General features: G+C 42.7%; 1 protein-coding gene across 1 annotated transcript in view; it reads right to left on the minus strand.

The window, feature by feature from the left end:
- Window positions 1–5,001: 5,001 nt before the first annotated feature.
- The window catches only part of zswim5 (zinc finger, SWIM-type containing 5), a 63,367-nt gene continuing 50,583 nt past the window's right edge, over window positions 5,002–17,785 (minus strand). Inside the window, exons 5-16 of the mRNA XM_040044975.1 lie at window positions 17,456–17,606; window positions 16,487–16,663; window positions 16,146–16,322; window positions 15,397–15,543; window positions 15,170–15,307; window positions 11,818–11,969; window positions 10,961–11,063; window positions 10,549–10,684; window positions 9,710–9,867; window positions 9,435–9,598; window positions 8,731–8,812; window positions 5,002–8,109 (exon numbers count right to left, since the gene is read on the minus strand). Of these exons, the coding sequence (XP_039900909.1) occupies window positions 7,247–8,109; window positions 8,731–8,812; window positions 9,435–9,598; window positions 9,710–9,867; window positions 10,549–10,684; window positions 10,961–11,063; window positions 11,818–11,969; window positions 15,170–15,307; window positions 15,397–15,543; window positions 16,146–16,322; window positions 16,487–16,663; window positions 17,456–17,606 (2,448 nt within the window). The 3' untranslated portion in view covers window positions 5,002–7,246. The remainder of the gene's footprint in view (window positions 8,110–8,730; window positions 8,813–9,434; window positions 9,599–9,709; window positions 9,868–10,548; window positions 10,685–10,960; window positions 11,064–11,817; window positions 11,970–15,169; window positions 15,308–15,396; window positions 15,544–16,145; window positions 16,323–16,486; window positions 16,664–17,455; window positions 17,607–17,785) is intronic.

Here is a 17,785-nt window from a genome sequence, read left to right on the forward strand (position 1 = left end):
AAGTGGTGTCCCTGAGAACTGAGTTTAGCCTCTCTTCTTTTTGCTCAGTTTTCCTTTTTTCATTCCCATTCTTCTATCTGCATTTCTTCAGATCCAAAAAAACAAAAACAAAACAAAAAAAGACAGAGAGAAAGAAAGTAAAGGCCCAGAGTTGTGACTGACTACCCAGGTTTTGGGTGAAGGTAGCTCTTGTGGAATGTAAAAGCAGACAGGAAAATGTTCCTCCATTCAAAAAGTGTTCTACCAATAAATAAATGCTGAAGCAGGCAGGAACGCACTGAAGAGGTATTCGTGTGAAGTGCTTTAAACGATGACATTAAGTCTGACCAGTAAAAGATTCAAGCTCTTTCTGTACTGCATTACTGCTGGTAACAACAACACTTTGCCACTGGGTAAGAAAAAGGGGGTGTGGAGATCCCCCATAAAGAGAAAACGGCTTCCTGTGCCAAGATATGTGGTCTCAAATACATACAATGAAGTCATCAAGTAAACTCTAGTCTTTGAGTTTGCACTGCAGCCCTGTGAGAAAGTCAAGGAGGACTCATCTTCACTGTCGATGATGATCATGACCAGCAGCTTTCACAGGTGACTTTGCGTCTTTTCCATCACAAGACCGAGAAACTGAAGGAAAGATGACGGGGCTAGTCTATTTACTGCTGTTCACCTGATATTTAGGGCCCGAGCACTGACAGTGCGAAGGCCCTATTGTATCTGCTCTGTTTATTATTATTATTATTAGGGCCCGAGCACTGACAGTGCGAAGGCCCTATTGTAATTGCTCTGTTTATTAGGGCCCGAGCACCGAGAGTGCGAAGGCCCTATTGTATCTGCTCTGTTTCTTATTATTATTATTATTATTATTATTATTATTATTATTATTCAGGCAAAACAAGGGCCTTTTTGAGGGCCTAAACATGCTCAAAAACTCATGAAATTTTGCACACATGCCAGGTCTGGTGAAAAATTTTGTATTTTAATGGTTTTACATATGAGCACTGGGAAATGGCTCTACAGCGCCACCTATGCCTTGTTAAATGCAGCCCTACGACCACATCGTTTGAGCTACGTGTATGAAATTTGGCACACATCTTTACCATGCCAAGACGAACAAAAAAGTCTGTGGGCACATTGACGCAAACCCAACAGGAAGTCCGCCATTTTGGATTGAAGGTGACATTTTGGCTCTGATTTTACCGTTTCCATGCCTTGTACTTTAACGAACTCCTCCTTGGGGTTTGGTTCTATAAACTTCAAATTTGGACAGTGTCAACTACACCCTTGTGCCATGTTAAATTGCGGAGCTTTTGAGTTTTCACAATACTATGAGGCCGTGGCGCCATGGCGAATTTCGATGACTCGCCATGAAAATCTTATTGCCTCTCATTTTGTCATACATTTTCTGACCTTGACCAAAGTGAACACATATGATAAGGCTCCACCCCTGAACATATTTCAACTGCCATATTTGACATCAAGGACAGCGCCACCTAGTGGGAACAGGAAATGTCATGTTTTACACTTTGGGGTACAGTATAGTGATGGGTGACATCTGCAGCCTCAAATTTCTCCAGGAAAGCCTTAAGGAGTTGGTCTTGGGTTACAGTGAAAACTGTGACTTTTCACAAAAGGGTGTGACCTCAGCAGCATGGCGAACTTTGATATCTCGCCATGAAGAAACAAATTAGTATAACTCAATGAAATCCAGTCTGATTAGTACCAGACTTTACAGGCATGATGTCAGACCCACCCTGAACAGATTGATGTGCCCAATTTCAGGAATATGAAGAGCGCCACCTAGTGGGAACAGGAAATGTCATGTCTTACACTTTGTTGTACTGATTTTCACAGGTTCATCGTGGCCACCTCAAAAGCAGTGAATATCACCATCAGTCCTTCATGATGCTGCAGTGCGAAAATTGTGACTTTAAACTGAACGGCGCACCCTGGTGGCAACGCTGTTCACCATGAAAAATGAAGTGGCTTTTGAGGGGCTTGGAAAGTTTAAAAAGTCTTGAAATTTGGCGCACACCTCCATTGTGCTTAAGGCTTTGTTGTTATGTGATCATTTTCATTGAATAGCGCAAAATGGCTCCACAGCGCCCCCTACAAAATTTCAAAACATCAGCCCCAGCTCTGTGTTTTATGTATGAGTCTGAAACCTGGTAAGCTTATAGGAGATATCAAGATGTACAAAAAAGTCTCTTGGAGCAATATCCCAAATCCAACAGGAAGTCAGCCATTTTAAAATTAATGTGTAATTTTTGTGACATTTTCCCCTCTTTCCAGGCACCGTTCTTTGACGAACTCCTCCAAGGGATTTCATCATATTGAACCAATCTCCTGTGTGTGGAATCTAAAGACCTTTGTGATGTTAAATTGCGAAGGTTTTTACGTTCAGGGAAACGGGGTGGTCATGGCGGCACGTGGAGTTTCAGTCACTCGCCAAAAAGCAGTAATCTGCTGTCACTCAAAATCAAAATGTCCAATCTCTCCCAAAGCTCATAGGTGTGATGAGACTCGAGCTCGGAAATGTTTGTTATGCCATTTGTACATAATGGTTAGAGCGCCACCTAGTGGAACGACTAACTAATCATGAATGAATGAGTTGAAATGTTAGCTGGTGGTTAAATGCATGAATTCCATCAATGTGACATCAGATCGGAGGTGCTGGTTTTAGGTGTTGGGCGTGGCTCGACGCGCCGGGGGTGCGAGGGCCCTCATAACGCTGCTTGCAGCTTTAATTATTAGGGCCCGAGCACTGAGAGTGCGAAGGCCCTATTGTATCTGCTCCGTTTCTTATTATTATTATTATTATTATTATTCACCCCAAACAAGGGCCTTTTTGAGGGCCTAAACATGCTCAAAAACTCATGAAATTTTGCACACATGCCAGGTCTGGTGAAAAATTTTGTATTTTAATGGTTTTACATATGAGCACTGGGAAATGGCTCTAGAGCGCCACCTATGCCTTGTTAAATGCAGCCCTACGACCACATCGTTTGGGCTACATGTATGAAATTTGGCACACATGTGTATCATGCCAAGACGAACAAAAAAGTCAGTGGGCCCATTGACGCAAACCCAACAGGAAGTCCGCCATTTGGAAGAGAAGGAGACATTTTGGCTCTAATTTTGCCATTTCCATGCCTCGAACTTTTTCGAACTCCTCCTTGGGATTTGGTCGTATAAGCTTCATCTTTGGTCAGTCTCAACTACACCCTTGTGCCATGTTAAATTGCGGAGCTTTTGAGTTTTCACAATACTATGAGGCCGTGGCGCCATGGCGAATTTCGATGACTCGCCATGAAAATCTTATTGCCTCTCATTTTGTCATACATTTTCTGACCTTGACCAAAGTGAACACATATGATAAGGCTCCACCCCTGAACATATTTCAACTGCCATATTTGACATCAAGGACAGCGCCACCTAGTGGGAACAGGAAATGTCATGTTTTACACTTTGGGGTACAGTATAGTGATGGGTGACATCTGCAGCCTCAAATTTCTCCAGGAAAGCCTTAAGGAGTTGGTCTTGGGTTACAGTGAAAACTGTGACTTTTCGCGAAAGGGTGTGACCCCAGCGGCATGGCGAACTTTGATGTCACGCCATGAAGAAACAAATTAGTATAACTCAATGAAATCCAGTCTGATCAGTACCAGACTTTACAGGCATGATGTCATACCCGCCCTGAACAGATTGATGTGCCCATTGTCGGGAATACGCAGAGCGCCACCTAGTGGCAACAGGAAATGTCATGGCTTTAATTTTGTTGTACTGATTTTCACAGGTTCATCGTGGCCACCTCAAAAGTGGTGAATATCAACATCAGTCCCTCGTGATGCTTCAGTGCAAAAATTGTGACTTTAAACTGAACGGCGCACCCTGGTGGCAACGCGGTTCATCATGAAAGATGAAGTGGCTTTTGAGGGGCTTGGAAAGTTTATAGAGGCTTGAAATTTGGCACACACCTCCAAATGGATGAAGGCTTTGTTGTTATGTAACCATTTTCCTTGAATAGCGCAAAATGGCTCCACAGCGCCCCCTACAATATTTCAAAACATCAGCCCCTGCTCTGTGTTTCATCTATGAGTCTGAAACTTGGTAAGCTTATGTAAGATATCAAGATGTACAAAAAAGTCTCTTGGAGCAATATCCCAAATCCAACAGGAAGTCAGCCATTTTAAAATTAATGTGTAATTTTGGCGACATTTTCTCCTCTGTTCAGGCCTCATACTTTCACGAACTCCTCCAAGGGATTTCATCAGATTGAACTATTCTTCAGTGTGTGGGATCCAAAGACCTTTGTGTTGTTAAATTGCGAAGCTTTTTACGTTCAGGGAAACGGGGTGGTTATGGCGGCACGTGGAGTCTCAATCACTCGCCAAAAAGCAGTAATCTGCTGTCACTCAAAAACACAATGTCCAATCTCTCCCAAAGGTCGCAGGCATGATGAGACTCGAGCTCGGAAATGTTTGTTATGCCATTTGTACATAATGGTTAGAGCGCCACCTAGTGGAACGACTAACTAATCATGAATGAATGAGTTGAAATGTTAGCTGGTGGTTAAATGCATGAATTCCATCAATGTGACATCAGATCGGAGGTGCTGGTTTTAGGTGTTGGGCGTGGCTCGACGCGCCGGGGGTGCGAGGGCCCTCATAACGCTGCTTGCAGCTTTAATTAACATTTTACATTTATGTCTTTTTAATTTTGTTTATTTAGGTTTTCAGTGGTTCTGAACACACTACTTGAATACCTTTAATATTTTTGTCCATGAAGCGCCTTGAGGCGACTTTTGTTGTGATTTGGCGCTATATAAATAAAATTGAATTGAATTGAATTGAATGTGGGACCAGCAGAGTAAGCTAAAAACAAAGCTAACTAATGACGCCAACGCAGTGGGGCAACAAACTGCAGATCCACGATAAAATACCCAACAAGCCAAATATTACATTTAAAATTAGTCTGTTGCAGCTCTAGTCTTTCTTTTTTTTTTTTAATTTTGCTTGGACTAAAAGATTCTGGGGAGTAGATTTTGTTTTCATTTTAATGAATGCATGCCGCTAAACTAGCTAGCCAGCCATAAGCAACTTCCTGCTCTCATCCAAAGAGGGTCACATCTGGTTAAAATATTATATATAATCATAAAATTTTATACAATTATTGAAATCTCTTTATCATCATCAAGCAGCAATAATAAGCTAACAGCACACTGACATTAGCACATTATATGCGTTCTCTGTTGCCTGGGTTCTCTCTGGGTGGTGTGGCTTCCTCCCACAGTCCAAAGACATTAATTGGTCATCCTGAAATAGCAGTTAGTGTGAATTTGAGTGCGACCTGTCCAGGGTGTGCCCCATCTATCACTCATGACAGCAGGGATATGCTCAAGCAACCCGGCAAACCTGAAGTGGACAAGTTGTTATGGAACTGCATGGATGGATGGATAGATGGATCCTCCCACCCACTTGGCTAAATTGTATTAAATTTTCATTATTTTTTCAAACCCCATTTAAAGTCCCTTTCAAATTTGTCATAAATAACACTGCTAGTTTCTGATAAAGTGACACTGTGGCGGCTCTGTGTAGACATAGTCATTGCAGGCATGTCACATTTACTGTATGCATAAATTAAACTGTATGTTAATTAATGAATAATGTGAGACGTTTTCTTACTACAACATGTCACTACACGCTCTTACTCCCAGTATGTTCTGTATCGAACCTTTGGCATCTCTGCCTTTAGTACTTTGTTTCAAAGTGGAATGTGTTGTTAGTGGAGGTATCTGAACCCAGACCACGATGTTCATCTAAACCTAAACAGGTGGTTCTGGTGACTAAACCCATTCAAATAGTGAGCTGAAATGATCGCAGTTAAAAACCAATTGCTAAGCCAAATTTCACAATGAGACATGATGCCAAGGGAAACATTTGCAGATGTTTCTAAGCCCAACTTAGCAAAACTAGCATGGTGACATCTACAAGAAATGCACTTCATGTTGGTTAAGACACATGACCACAGAACTCAAACTTCATTCTGCGGTTTTAAGGATTACTGAGCCAGCATCATGAACCAGCTGAGGATGCATTCCTTTGAGGTAATGCATCTGATTTCCAGTTCTTGTGATGGAAAAGGGACTTCGGCGACATGCAGAACTAACAGTCAGTGAAATCAACAAGGCCCCAACAGGTTCCAACGCTTCTTTGCACAACACCAGAAAGTGAACTTGTTTTTAGTGATAAAAACGAAGCAGAGGCTTGATTTATATTGCTTGCTGACTAAATCTCAATGTAGTGATGGTAAAGTGGGTGCTGGAGTCTTGCACGTTTAAAAGGTTTTGGCCACAAATAGCTGAAGAGCAGTGCAGTGGATGAGACTCCACCGGTTCTCACAGTTGTATTTTGTCACTGTAAATAAGCTTATAGGAGGGCATAACAGATATACTGTATTTATATATAGAGACTCGACTACCCTACCTTAGCTAAAGCAGCAGCCTGAACGTCACTGTCAGACGTCTGGATTTAAAAACACACACTCTGTGAAGCATCGTTGGACTTCCTATTTTAGATATTTGTCAGAAACCAGCAGGTGAAGGTTTTTAAATCTGCAGGTACTGACTTCCCCCACAGAGAGACCACATGGGGAGTTCTGTATTCTGCCCTCTCTACTCTAAAATGCCCTGAATGAAACAAAGAGGCCATTTCTGATCAAGAAGTTAAAGCTGACAGTACAGTCGAGGTATGACAATAACACTATGTGTGTTTTTGACCTCAGTGGATTTTTTTTGGGAATAACATGCTTCTTCCACTCTGAAAACCTCTCCTTCTTCTTAACCCCAGCTGAAAGCATCTTCTGGCTCAACAGTACATACAGCTAAATCATTTGGTTTTCATATCATCATGTACCCCCACAAAACTAAAGTTTGTTTTGCTTTTGCAGTCACATTCTTTTGACTTTTTTTCCTTTTTTTAAACACTAAATTTAACATTAGTAGGAGGGCAAAATGCTTTGTTTTTCTAGTTTTTCAAACCTTTCCCCCCCTTTTGCAGTCTTAATGAAGTAGAGCAATGTACTGCGAACACTTCCTGGTTCACATTCAAGAAAGAGAACAACAGGATAAAACCTCAGTCAGCAAATGGCTCAAAATACGTGAAAATAAAAAGAAATAAAACTTAAATTAGAAACACAGAAGTGTAACTGCTTCCCCCAAGAAGAGGGTCTCTGTGAGAGAAGGTCAGTAAGGTCAGCCGAAGCGCTCCCTGACCAACATCATCAGTTTCTTCTTGCCCTTGTAGATCTGTTTCAGGTTGTCTATGAACTGGGCAAACTGAATGTGTCCGTCCTGTGCCAGCAGAAAAGTCTCCCGCGCTTTGCTCAGGAACTCTATGAACTCTCCATAGTGCCGTGGACTGATGTGCGTCAGCCGAGAGTGCGTGGTGTTGATATACGCCGAGATCGTGGCGTCCAGGAGCTGGCGCAGCGGTGCCTTATCCGTGGACATCAGCTTCCCAGAGTTCCTTCTCCCAGGAATTCCAGCGAGACCCGGCGCAGTCATAGTGCACCGCCGTAGAATGTCAGACAACACTGTGGCGCAGTGCACGCTCTTCACCACCAGCGGAATAATAGCCGCAAGCTCATTCTTCCCCAGTGAGTGGCTGAGCGCACAGGCCCACAGCACGTCGTTAATAGCTGGGTGAGTGTCTTGGTTGTAGGCCAGGTTGAGATGTGTCATGGCCAGCGAGGCCAGCTTGAACGACCGCAGGGGGTATCCTCTGTGCTCCATGTACCTCGCAATGGTAAACAGCTGCGAGTAGGTCATGCCCGTCGACGCCGCGTCGATCACGATCTGGTAGGCCGTCTCGAAGGCGATGTGGTCCTTCTCGCAGAGCGTCAGAGCTGACAGGGCGCAGTTCTGTGGGTCCTTCATGGCACACTGCAGGGCCAAGGTCCTTGCGCAGCTTGCAAGCTCCTCCCGCTGGGGGTAGTCGAGGCTGAGGCGCAGGATGGTGTTATGGGACATGACGGTGGCCGCCACAATGCTGGTGGCTTCGGTGGGCGTGAACAGAGTATACCAGCTTTGTAAGATGCTCACCAGCGCCCGCAGACCTGATGAGAGGAAAAAAGAGATTTACCATTCAGTGCTTGTGACCGGAATTGCTCACTATTCACATCAGCAAGCTCGGCACTTTGAAGTGCTGTCCAGATGTAGAGTGAGCACTACTATAGCTTATATGGTACACTCAAATTCCTCATGAACAGCAGCCCCTTGGTCACTACCAAACGACTGTATAGCACCTTGCACTGAGCTGAAGGATTAAGGAAAGAGAAAACAGAGCAGCACTTCACACTCAGCTTTTCAGTTAGGAGGACTTGGAAAATGAAGCCATGTGTACCTCGACCTATAATCGTCCCAAATTGCTAAAGTTACTAAAATCATTAAATCATTTCATTACACTTGGTATAATTTGAGTCTCTATTCTTAAAAAGATTATGGAGGCATAAATTTGACTTCTTAACTGATGGTGCAACATGTCATGCAGCCCCTCTTGTCTTCAAAGATCAAATGAGGGAATCTCTTTTGGGAAAACATCGTTCATCCCTCCTCATTTAGACTAACAAGACACTTCAGCTCAAAAGAAACTGTAAAGCTGAACTTACTGAAGATCACAACGCAGCACGGAGGCTGTAATTAGAGCATGAATCCGCTTTAAAAACGGATGCACATACCGACTTCAGTGGCGCAGGTTACCAGCCAGCGAACCATCTCTCTCCTCCTCCAGTTCAGAGTGGACAGAGTCATCCTCATCACCTGCAAAACACACATGGAAAACATGATGCGCTCTGTTAGCGCCATTGAACCGTTACACATTTCTATACCCTCTTGGCAGTTTTCATGAATACGTGCATTTGGAAATCAAAGCATTTTTGTGTAGTGTGTGATTTTCATAATTTAGCTGTTTGCATGGCACCACATGGCTCCTCTGATGACAGATGTAACCAGAATATGCTCATAATTGCACAGATGATGATTTGCGACCCTTCCATTTTGAGCACTTTATTAGCAGTTTTGCTGACAGGAATTCAGCCGATACTCTAAATACCAGCAGAAAGAGATGGGGGAAGCCACAGCGTCACTGCAGCCTGATGATCTGAGGACTTTTCTGTGTTTACTGTGGGACCCAAAAGGTTTAATTATGTGGTTTCTTCTCATCAACAACAGTAAGACTCTGTGTGATGTTTTTGCTGTTAATTTGTAGTGGGGCAGCAGAGGGCTGGAAAAAATGACAAGGTGAAGGAAACCGTTGCATGTTTTGACTGGCGATCGGTGCTCTGATTTGATTTTCTTTGCTGTGGTGAAATGATCTGTGAAAATTACTGACTTGCCCTCATACTTCGACTGCACTCTCTCCATGCACACACACATACAGTACCTGCAGTCCTAGCTCCAGCGCCACGTTGAGCAGGGTTATATCGGGTGGGCTCTCTGCGGGTGTTGCTATCTTAAAGGCGTCTTGGGCCAGTTTGAAGATTAAGGAAGAGGAGTGGATGTTTTTCTGGATGGCCTCCAGCACCGTCCGCAATCTCAACATGTCGCCTGCAAGCAAAAAACACAACGCAAACTAAGATCATGATGGAGAAATGCCTCAATAGCCAGCTTTGCCTGTTTGAGTAACATCTGAGCGGACATTCAATAAGCTGGCGTTACCTTTAGCAGCAGTGAGCATGGTTGAAGCCAGCTCACACTGCTGTGACTCCAGGTGGCCCAGTGTGAACCAGCGTGGGTATCTGCTCGGAACTATGGAGATACCGTGATGAGGGTGGCCGACATCCCCGGAGCCCGCCGATGACTCCAGAACCGGCAACCTGGCACATGTAGTAAAAGATCTGTTTTAGACAGATGGCACTTTGTCCTGATGTTTTATTTATTCCAAGAGTAACACTAAAATATGGATCTGAGTATGCATTCAGTTACAGCTGCAGTATGTGCAACCGTATTACTTTTATGTCAAACTTTATGCTGGGACACATGGCAATTTAACACGACACATTACCAAAGCATCACAAAAACAATTACTTCTGTACACACACCCAATACAACAGCCCTATAAAAAACTTCAACTTTCAACCCAAATGTTCACCAATACCTCTAAAGAAGTTATAGCTACACAGAACAGAGCTGGCATCAGTGACAACAGATATGACACAGAGTACGTCAGATAAAGCATAAAAGAAGGTGTCGAGGTGGGTTGCAAAGCATATTGCAGATGCATAGCAGCTGTGAGCAGGCTACACTTAAATAGCTAGTTGGCTATTTTATATGTGGCACTAAATCTTTGGCTGTCACAAAGTAACCGTTAGGTCATATCTTCTGAATTAATTTGGAATACTATTCAGATTAAAAAAGCCATGTCATGAAATAGAGGCCCTTATTCGTTTTACTGTGGCCCTGTTTGCGTAAAGGCAAAATTACCATCATTTACACACGCAACATAAAATACTTTTCATCAATAACTGTTTGAAGCTGCAGTGAAAGGGGAGTCTGACCTCATGGCGCGGAGAGCCACTTTATAAGCCAGGTCTGCGTCATGCGGCAGCAGGGCAGAGAACAGGTACTTGGCGAAGGTGTGCATTGGAACACTTTCCCTGTGGATGACCTCACCCAGACCGCTGAATGGGCCAGCTGGAGCAAAGAGAAAAACAAAATATTCTTTACCTTCTGTCTCAAGAACGTGCCACAAGAGACCACTGTGCTAGGTATGGGCTCCACTGCCCGATTGTGATTTGCACTGAATAAATATTGAAGTCAAAGCTTTCAAGCTACACTTTACAACCGTCACAACAAAAACCTTTCACGTTTTGGACTCAAAACCGTGCAGGTTTCAATATCTGATGAATGTTCTTAATATTGGACAAAATAAATAAATGAAATTTATAAAATTTACTGCAGACACCGTACCTTCTAGTAGCTGTATGGCCTGCTTCCGGAGGGTCTGAACCAATAGATCGTCCAGCTCCAGTTCCTGAAGCTTTGCAACAATCTGCTCCTCATTACGACACACCTAGAACATGTTGAAGACACAAATAGCATTCACTCTAACTATAAGAACATTTTCAGTTCTGAAGTAGCCATTTAGCTATTAAGTGTTTTCAGTGGAATTCAACTACTTTCAAGAATTTCAAGAAAGAAAATGTGTATCAACCCACCAGCAAGAAAAATGATACGACAGAAAAGATCAAAAGAGTTTTAATACCTTTCTAAGAAAGGGTTTTGACCTTAGGACATTAAATGACCAGTACGTTCTTACAAACTTGCATCTATTCACATCTGTTGTTACAGCACAGATGATAAAAATTTATTTCGCTGGAAAAAATATCTAGTAAAAGGTCTGTGTGTGCATGTGACTGGTTTTAAATGCAATTCTTGGTTGAAACATTGAGGCTGCAGCTAATTCCAGTGACATTAGGAAAGGTCTGTGGCAGTAGTGTTAAGCCCTCTAAAGCAGATTAGCATTTACACAAAGAAATGTTCCATGGATTTATTTTAAATCACAGTGAACTTAAGTACTGTGGCTTTCTGCTTGTTTTTCAGGAAACAAATGCTGCGACCTTTTCCCTCTCCTTCCATGACATTTACTTTAAACACAATCATAAATTACAGTGATTTACTGATGGCGAAGGTGACATCTACAAATTTACACAAACCTCTTTATATAATAAAAGTGTGCCATAGGTGTATTTCGGTGTTCACTAGCAATTCAAGGATCCTGACTCTACTATATTCTCTATGATTTTAAGGTGATATTAAATTATTACCTTATCCTGGGCATACAGTCCCTCGGGCATGATCCTCTGCTGACCCATACCCATCAGAGCCACCTCTAAGGCCAGAGTCAAGTAGGACTCCCCTGCATCTGGACTGCCCCACACTGGCACATGATGGTAAACTGGAGGTCTGGGGTCACAGTCTAAAAGGAAAGATTCCCCCAAAAATGTAAGTCATTAACTTCACGCCATCTATACTGGTTTCAGAATGATAAGAAATCCAAGGAGACAGAAAAACAAAGACACCAACTCAGCAAAGATTCCTTTCATAACAGCAAAGTTTCAGAAGTCCATCTTATCCAATACTGACATGCTGCCCTAGCAGCTTCCAATCACCTTGTTTATAATCTAAATGGGAAAAAACTTTAAATATAGTTTCTTCTTAATTTTAGCTTTATTACTTCAAAGAGAAGATTAGGTTTTTGCTATGGTACACTACCTTCACAGCACAAAAACATCCCAAACTGCCTCAACAAACTCACTTTAGAAGTCTACAAGCTATTTAATTTGGCTAATTCAGAGAAACTCCACTAGACCCCATTAGCGTATTAGCATAAGCAAAAGTAAAGTACATAATATTGCTCTGGTTTTATCAATACAACAACTCCAGCAGAAGGATTTTCATAAAACATAAAATATTGTTCTGGGATGCTTTTAACCTTTATTTAAAATGTGTAGAAAATAGAAAATTATCACAATATGAACCAAAACCACTTTTATCTGCCTAGTAGTATATAAAAGATTACTGTTAAAGATAGTCAGAGCCTGCAAGCTTAGCACATTACTAAACCATACAGTTAATGGGTTATAGGAATGGCTACATGGTGCATATATAATGGCTCTGCCATATCAAAAACAAATTATAATCTGTTGTAGGACTAGCATTTGAAGAGGAAAATAAAATAGCAGAAAAAAAAATACAACAAAAATACACAGATTTTTGTTGTATTTGTGTGTGCCATATAAGCCACACTGTATAGCATTTATATCAGTGTGCCCATGACAGTAGGTTGTTCATATATGTAAGATGGCTGCTTGCCCTACACTAATGCTTGACAATTATAACTGAGAACAGATGCCACAAGAGCCTCAGCTGTTGATTGGTGCCCATTTGTTCTCTCTTGCTCCCCCTCCCATCGTTCTGCTTAAATCCCGCCTGAGCAAGAGATCCCCCCACCGCCCCCAAATCCTGTTTATTCTAGGGATGTGTGTATATATATGTGTAGTAATCTAGAGAAAAGTGGAAACTGGGCTTACAGACTTAACCCCTTAGCCAACTTGCTGTTGTTTCCTCTCCCTCTAGATTGATTGGTTGATGTGAAAAGACCAGAGAAGGAATCGTATTTCGATTGGGTTAGACATAGTCTAGATCCACCCACTTTACAACAGATGTTCCCAGCTGTCTCACATGGGGAATGAAAACATGGTGACCAAGCTATACTCCCAAGCACGCAAAATTATCATACCACTCTCCTCAAATTCCCCAAACAACACAAAACAATCATTCTTTCTGTTGTTCTATCTCTCTCTCTCTCTCACACACACACACACGCACACACACACACGCACACACACACACGCACACACACACACACACACACAGAGATGAGTGTGCCAGTGGTCAGCATTGTCTGAACTGACAATAGTTCCCTGTAGCCTGGTAACAATGAGAAAACCCAACCCCTATTCTGTTCAGTTGCAATAGCCACTGGTGCAAAAAGGGAAAAAAAAGAAATCCCTGGGCAGTGAGAAAATGCAAATGGTGATACATTCTATACATACCCCACACACACAAATACATGAACGCACAGGAGTGTGGTCTGGACTAAATGAGCAGGGTGTTCCAGCCCAATCCATTCATGCTCTCCTAGTTTATGGCTGCCTGCAGCACAATAGTGCCTAGTCCTCATATAAGACCATGGCGTCTGTTGTGTGATGAGTCACTGCTGGTGAACCCGATCACCTCTGGTTAGGATTATATACCGCATCAGCTGGTGATGTGGGCCTGAAATTATACCTTGCGTTTTGTAAATGGGCTCTTTGTATAGTTGTAAGAAACCTGGGCTCTGACTCATGGGTATGTATGTATTTTGCTAAGGTGCATGTTAAGACGTTGGTTTGCTGTGTAGATGTATTGGACAGAAGCTTGGCTCAACAGTGATGCAGACTAAACAGCAGACGCAAAGAGACTGAATTTTTTTTTTTTTTCAAATGCATGTTTCAACATGAAAGCAGAGGTTTTCTGAACTTCTCAGCCAAAAAAATTAAGAAATCACTAATTAATGTAAAACTATGTGCCTGTATTGACTTCCTACACATATTACAGCTACAGTACACAACTGCCGTCTCCAAACTGGATAAGAAACAGTTGTGTGCAGCGTAATCTCTGAAGAATTTGATATGACTGTCCATCATATTTTACACCACAAACTATAACTGGTTTTAAGGAGAACATGCAGCTGTTGCTGAAGCTATCTTACAATCAAAAATGGGATGCCTCAGGGTTCTATCCTAGGTCCACTGCAGTTTATATTATTACTTCTAAGCTATGTTTCAGTGTATGCCTTCATTCTTTTTAGTTTTAGTGATGCGTTTTATATGCCCAAGGCTTTAACCTTCAGTCTGCAATCTTCAGTTTCAAGTCATCACTCTTTAATCACAGACTTGTTTTAGATCCACAGATAATGATTAGATGATCTACTTCTACCTCTGACTCTTCAACTACCTTGCAATTAAAACTGTAAATGGCACCCACATAACTCTTTCTGAGCCCTACAAATACCTAGGAATTTGGCTTACAGAAAAGATATTTAAGTTGGGATGGTTCAGAAAATTAGGGGGGAAAAAAGTCACACTTGGCTTTTCATTCAGTATTAGCAATGTCTGTCTTCTAACCATAAAGGAGTTCACTTTTATAGCCCTTGACTGTAAAGATATTCTATGCAATCATGCTGCCTCAGCAGTTAAACTCTGTACACCACAGTCTAGTATACTTTCAACAATAATGACTCAGCACCTTTCTCTGTATGAACAGGTTTTTAGACGTCCTTGTAGTGAAAAATATTTAGCCATTACTTGTTTATTAGCCATTTTATCATAATTATTAGCTATTTTTTGCTCTTACTTATTTAGAGATATCGTCCTATTTAAATCCAATAAGTAAAGCACACAAACCAGTAAAAGCTTAATTTGACATGTTCCTCATATACTCAAAGATATACTTGTATATCTTTGCAGATCTTTGTGATCAACGAACTGCAAACTGCCATCAAACTAGACACCCAGCTGTGATGACCTCTTGAATACAATAAAAAGGGTAAGGACGGTGCCTTTGTTTTCGTACCTCCAGTGTCCATGGTGTTGTCGTCATCAACACGGCACGTTTCTGTGAGCGTGATAAACAGGCAGCCAATCGGGTCTAACGGATGGCCCACCCAGCCTTCCAGGTTAGTGGTGGAGGTAACACCCCTCTGGAGAAGTTCTGAGAAAGGTACAGGAGGGGGTGAGACCGACATTAGAATCACCAGTTGAGACGCTTCACTTTCTCCAGAGAAACAACAATGCCGTTACCTTTCTTTTGGTGTTTGTAGATGTCCATCTGCCTCTGCTGTTGTAGGCGGAGGGTGTTGATGATGGCAACGGCCAATCGCAGGGCTTCTCTGGAATAACCGTGTGAGCGCAAGGCGTCGACGCGAGCACATGCCGTTGGGACGTGGTCTGTGTGGTGAACACAGAAATAAGATGAGGTCAGGATACCTTCACAAGCACACAAACTCCTTCCTATACACACATTGCACTTTAATCACACACGCATGCACACACACACACACACACACACACACACACACACACACACACACACACACACACACACACACTACAGGATGTATGATGCAGTTAGTAATGGCATGCACAGACTCAAACTCACATCCAAACTCACAGTGCAGTCTCAGCAGAAAGCCTGTGTGTCTGATAGCTGGCTTAAGTTGCAGAATCTGACAGATCTTAGCTGGAAGCTGCTTACTGCAGATACTGGCCTCAATATCAGCAGAATTACTGTGTGTGTTTGTGTGTGTGTGTGTTTTGGGTTGGCTTTTAGCTGAATCTGAGATTGTGTGTGTACAAGCTGACACACAAACACTGTCATTCGTCCTGAAAATGATGCCTTGTAATGAAGAAACTGTCTGCTCCTCAGTGCATGTTTGTAGCCTATATTATTTGACTAAATCATGAATGTGCACTTTTACACATCACAGACTGTAAATGATGCAAAAGGTAAATACGGTTGCTTTTCCTGGACCTGAGTAATGAAACCCTACCTAGCCAGAGTGGCAGGCCCTGCGGGCTGAACAGCAGGCTCTCCCCTTCTCTTTGGTAGGACGGAGACATGTAGTAGTCGCTACTAATGATCCTCTGCAGGTGGCTGTCCTGCCAGTGGAGGTCGCAGGCCTCGACAGCCCGACTGAACACAGTCCTCCGCGGCCTGGACAGAGAGTCTGATGCGACACACACAAAAAGCACGGTTACTGGTAGAAACGAGGCGCGTGCAGTCTATATTGTTTAAGTTGTAGAATCTTTCTGCTAATTCAGATCAGTTCTTGCTTGCAATTGCAGTAAGCTCAGAATTTAATGTGTGCACATTTGTGGTTTTGGTGCTGACCCTGGGCGAGGTTGCTCTGCGGCAGAGCGTTGGTAATGTTGGGAAGTTCGCTGCCATAGTTGCCGTCCTCCAGTGGGCAGATGTCCATGTCCCCCCACTTCTTCAGCTGCTTCAACCAACCACTCTTCTCCTCGCTTTTACAGTGAGGATTTAGCACCACACACACCCACAATGCACCTGTGAACAGTAAGGGGATCAGATGTCAGACTCTTAATAACAGAAGCTTTTAAGAGGGAGGTGTATCCCTAATATGGTCATGTCTTTGAAACTATACTGACCAAATACTCAAATATTTTGTTTACCAGGTGCAGCCAATCAGAAGAAAGTAGGCTTAAGGTGATCTGCACTAAGACGGAGTGTAAATTACTTGATAAGCTAAGCAAGAAAATGAACATTTCATTAATGATTCAAAACTATCTGGGTGGTTGCTGTCCTGAAAAACTTTACCAGCTTTTTAAAAACCCAGCAGTTCTTCTTCTGCAACAATTCTCAAAAAAAAAAAAAGAAAAAGAAAAAAAAATTAAGTAAATCTGTGCATTTTAACTGGCAGGCTTTCACATATCAGAGAAAAATCAGGCAGCACACTCCGACTGTCTGTCTGTCATGTCTGCGTCTGTGTCATGATCTCCCCAGCTCACCCGGGAAGTGTTCTTATTGACCTCCTAAATACTGCGATTGATTGTGGAGAAGCTGAGCAGCCATATTGATCGGCAGCCTTTATCATTCACTCAGTGCAGGTGGAGAGAGAGGCCCGGGCATGAGGAGGAGCAGCTGACTGGATAACCTAATAGCTTACTGAGTAGATGGATGTTTACCTGACACAGTGACTAGAAATTTGTCAGAACAACAAAAGGAAGACTTCTTTAGGGCTGTGACTGCACCAACTACACAGCCGATCCCTTCTGATTTTTCCAAACTAAAACTGTCAGACATCGCACTCTCTCTGTGTGTGTGTGTAACTGTTCTTACCCAGCTCATCCCAAAGCTGCCTGCACTTGTCCGTCATGCCTGTGCCTTGTTGTCTCCATAGTGACAGTCGGGGGTCTGCCATGAATTGTTCCGTTATGAGCGTTAGCATTCGGGCACCGTTGGAGTCCCGCATTCGCAGCATCTCTCGCACCTGGAAAGAGCACAGGCTTGGTAACTGTGAGTAACACAATAGTGTGACTGAGCAGCATGTACCTCCTGCACCTTAGAATAATCACACAGGCTGAAGCAGAAGGTGGAGGCAAAGAAAAAGACAGAACACATCTCAAGTTCACATACTTGGCAATAGAGAAAAAGTTTGGACATTTTGTG

This window comes from Simochromis diagramma, unplaced genomic scaffold (genome assembly GCF_900408965.1).
Source record: "Simochromis diagramma unplaced genomic scaffold, fSimDia1.1 OVJJ01000663.1, whole genome shotgun sequence".
Lineage (NCBI taxonomy): Eukaryota > Metazoa > Chordata > Actinopteri > Cichliformes > Cichlidae > Simochromis > Simochromis diagramma.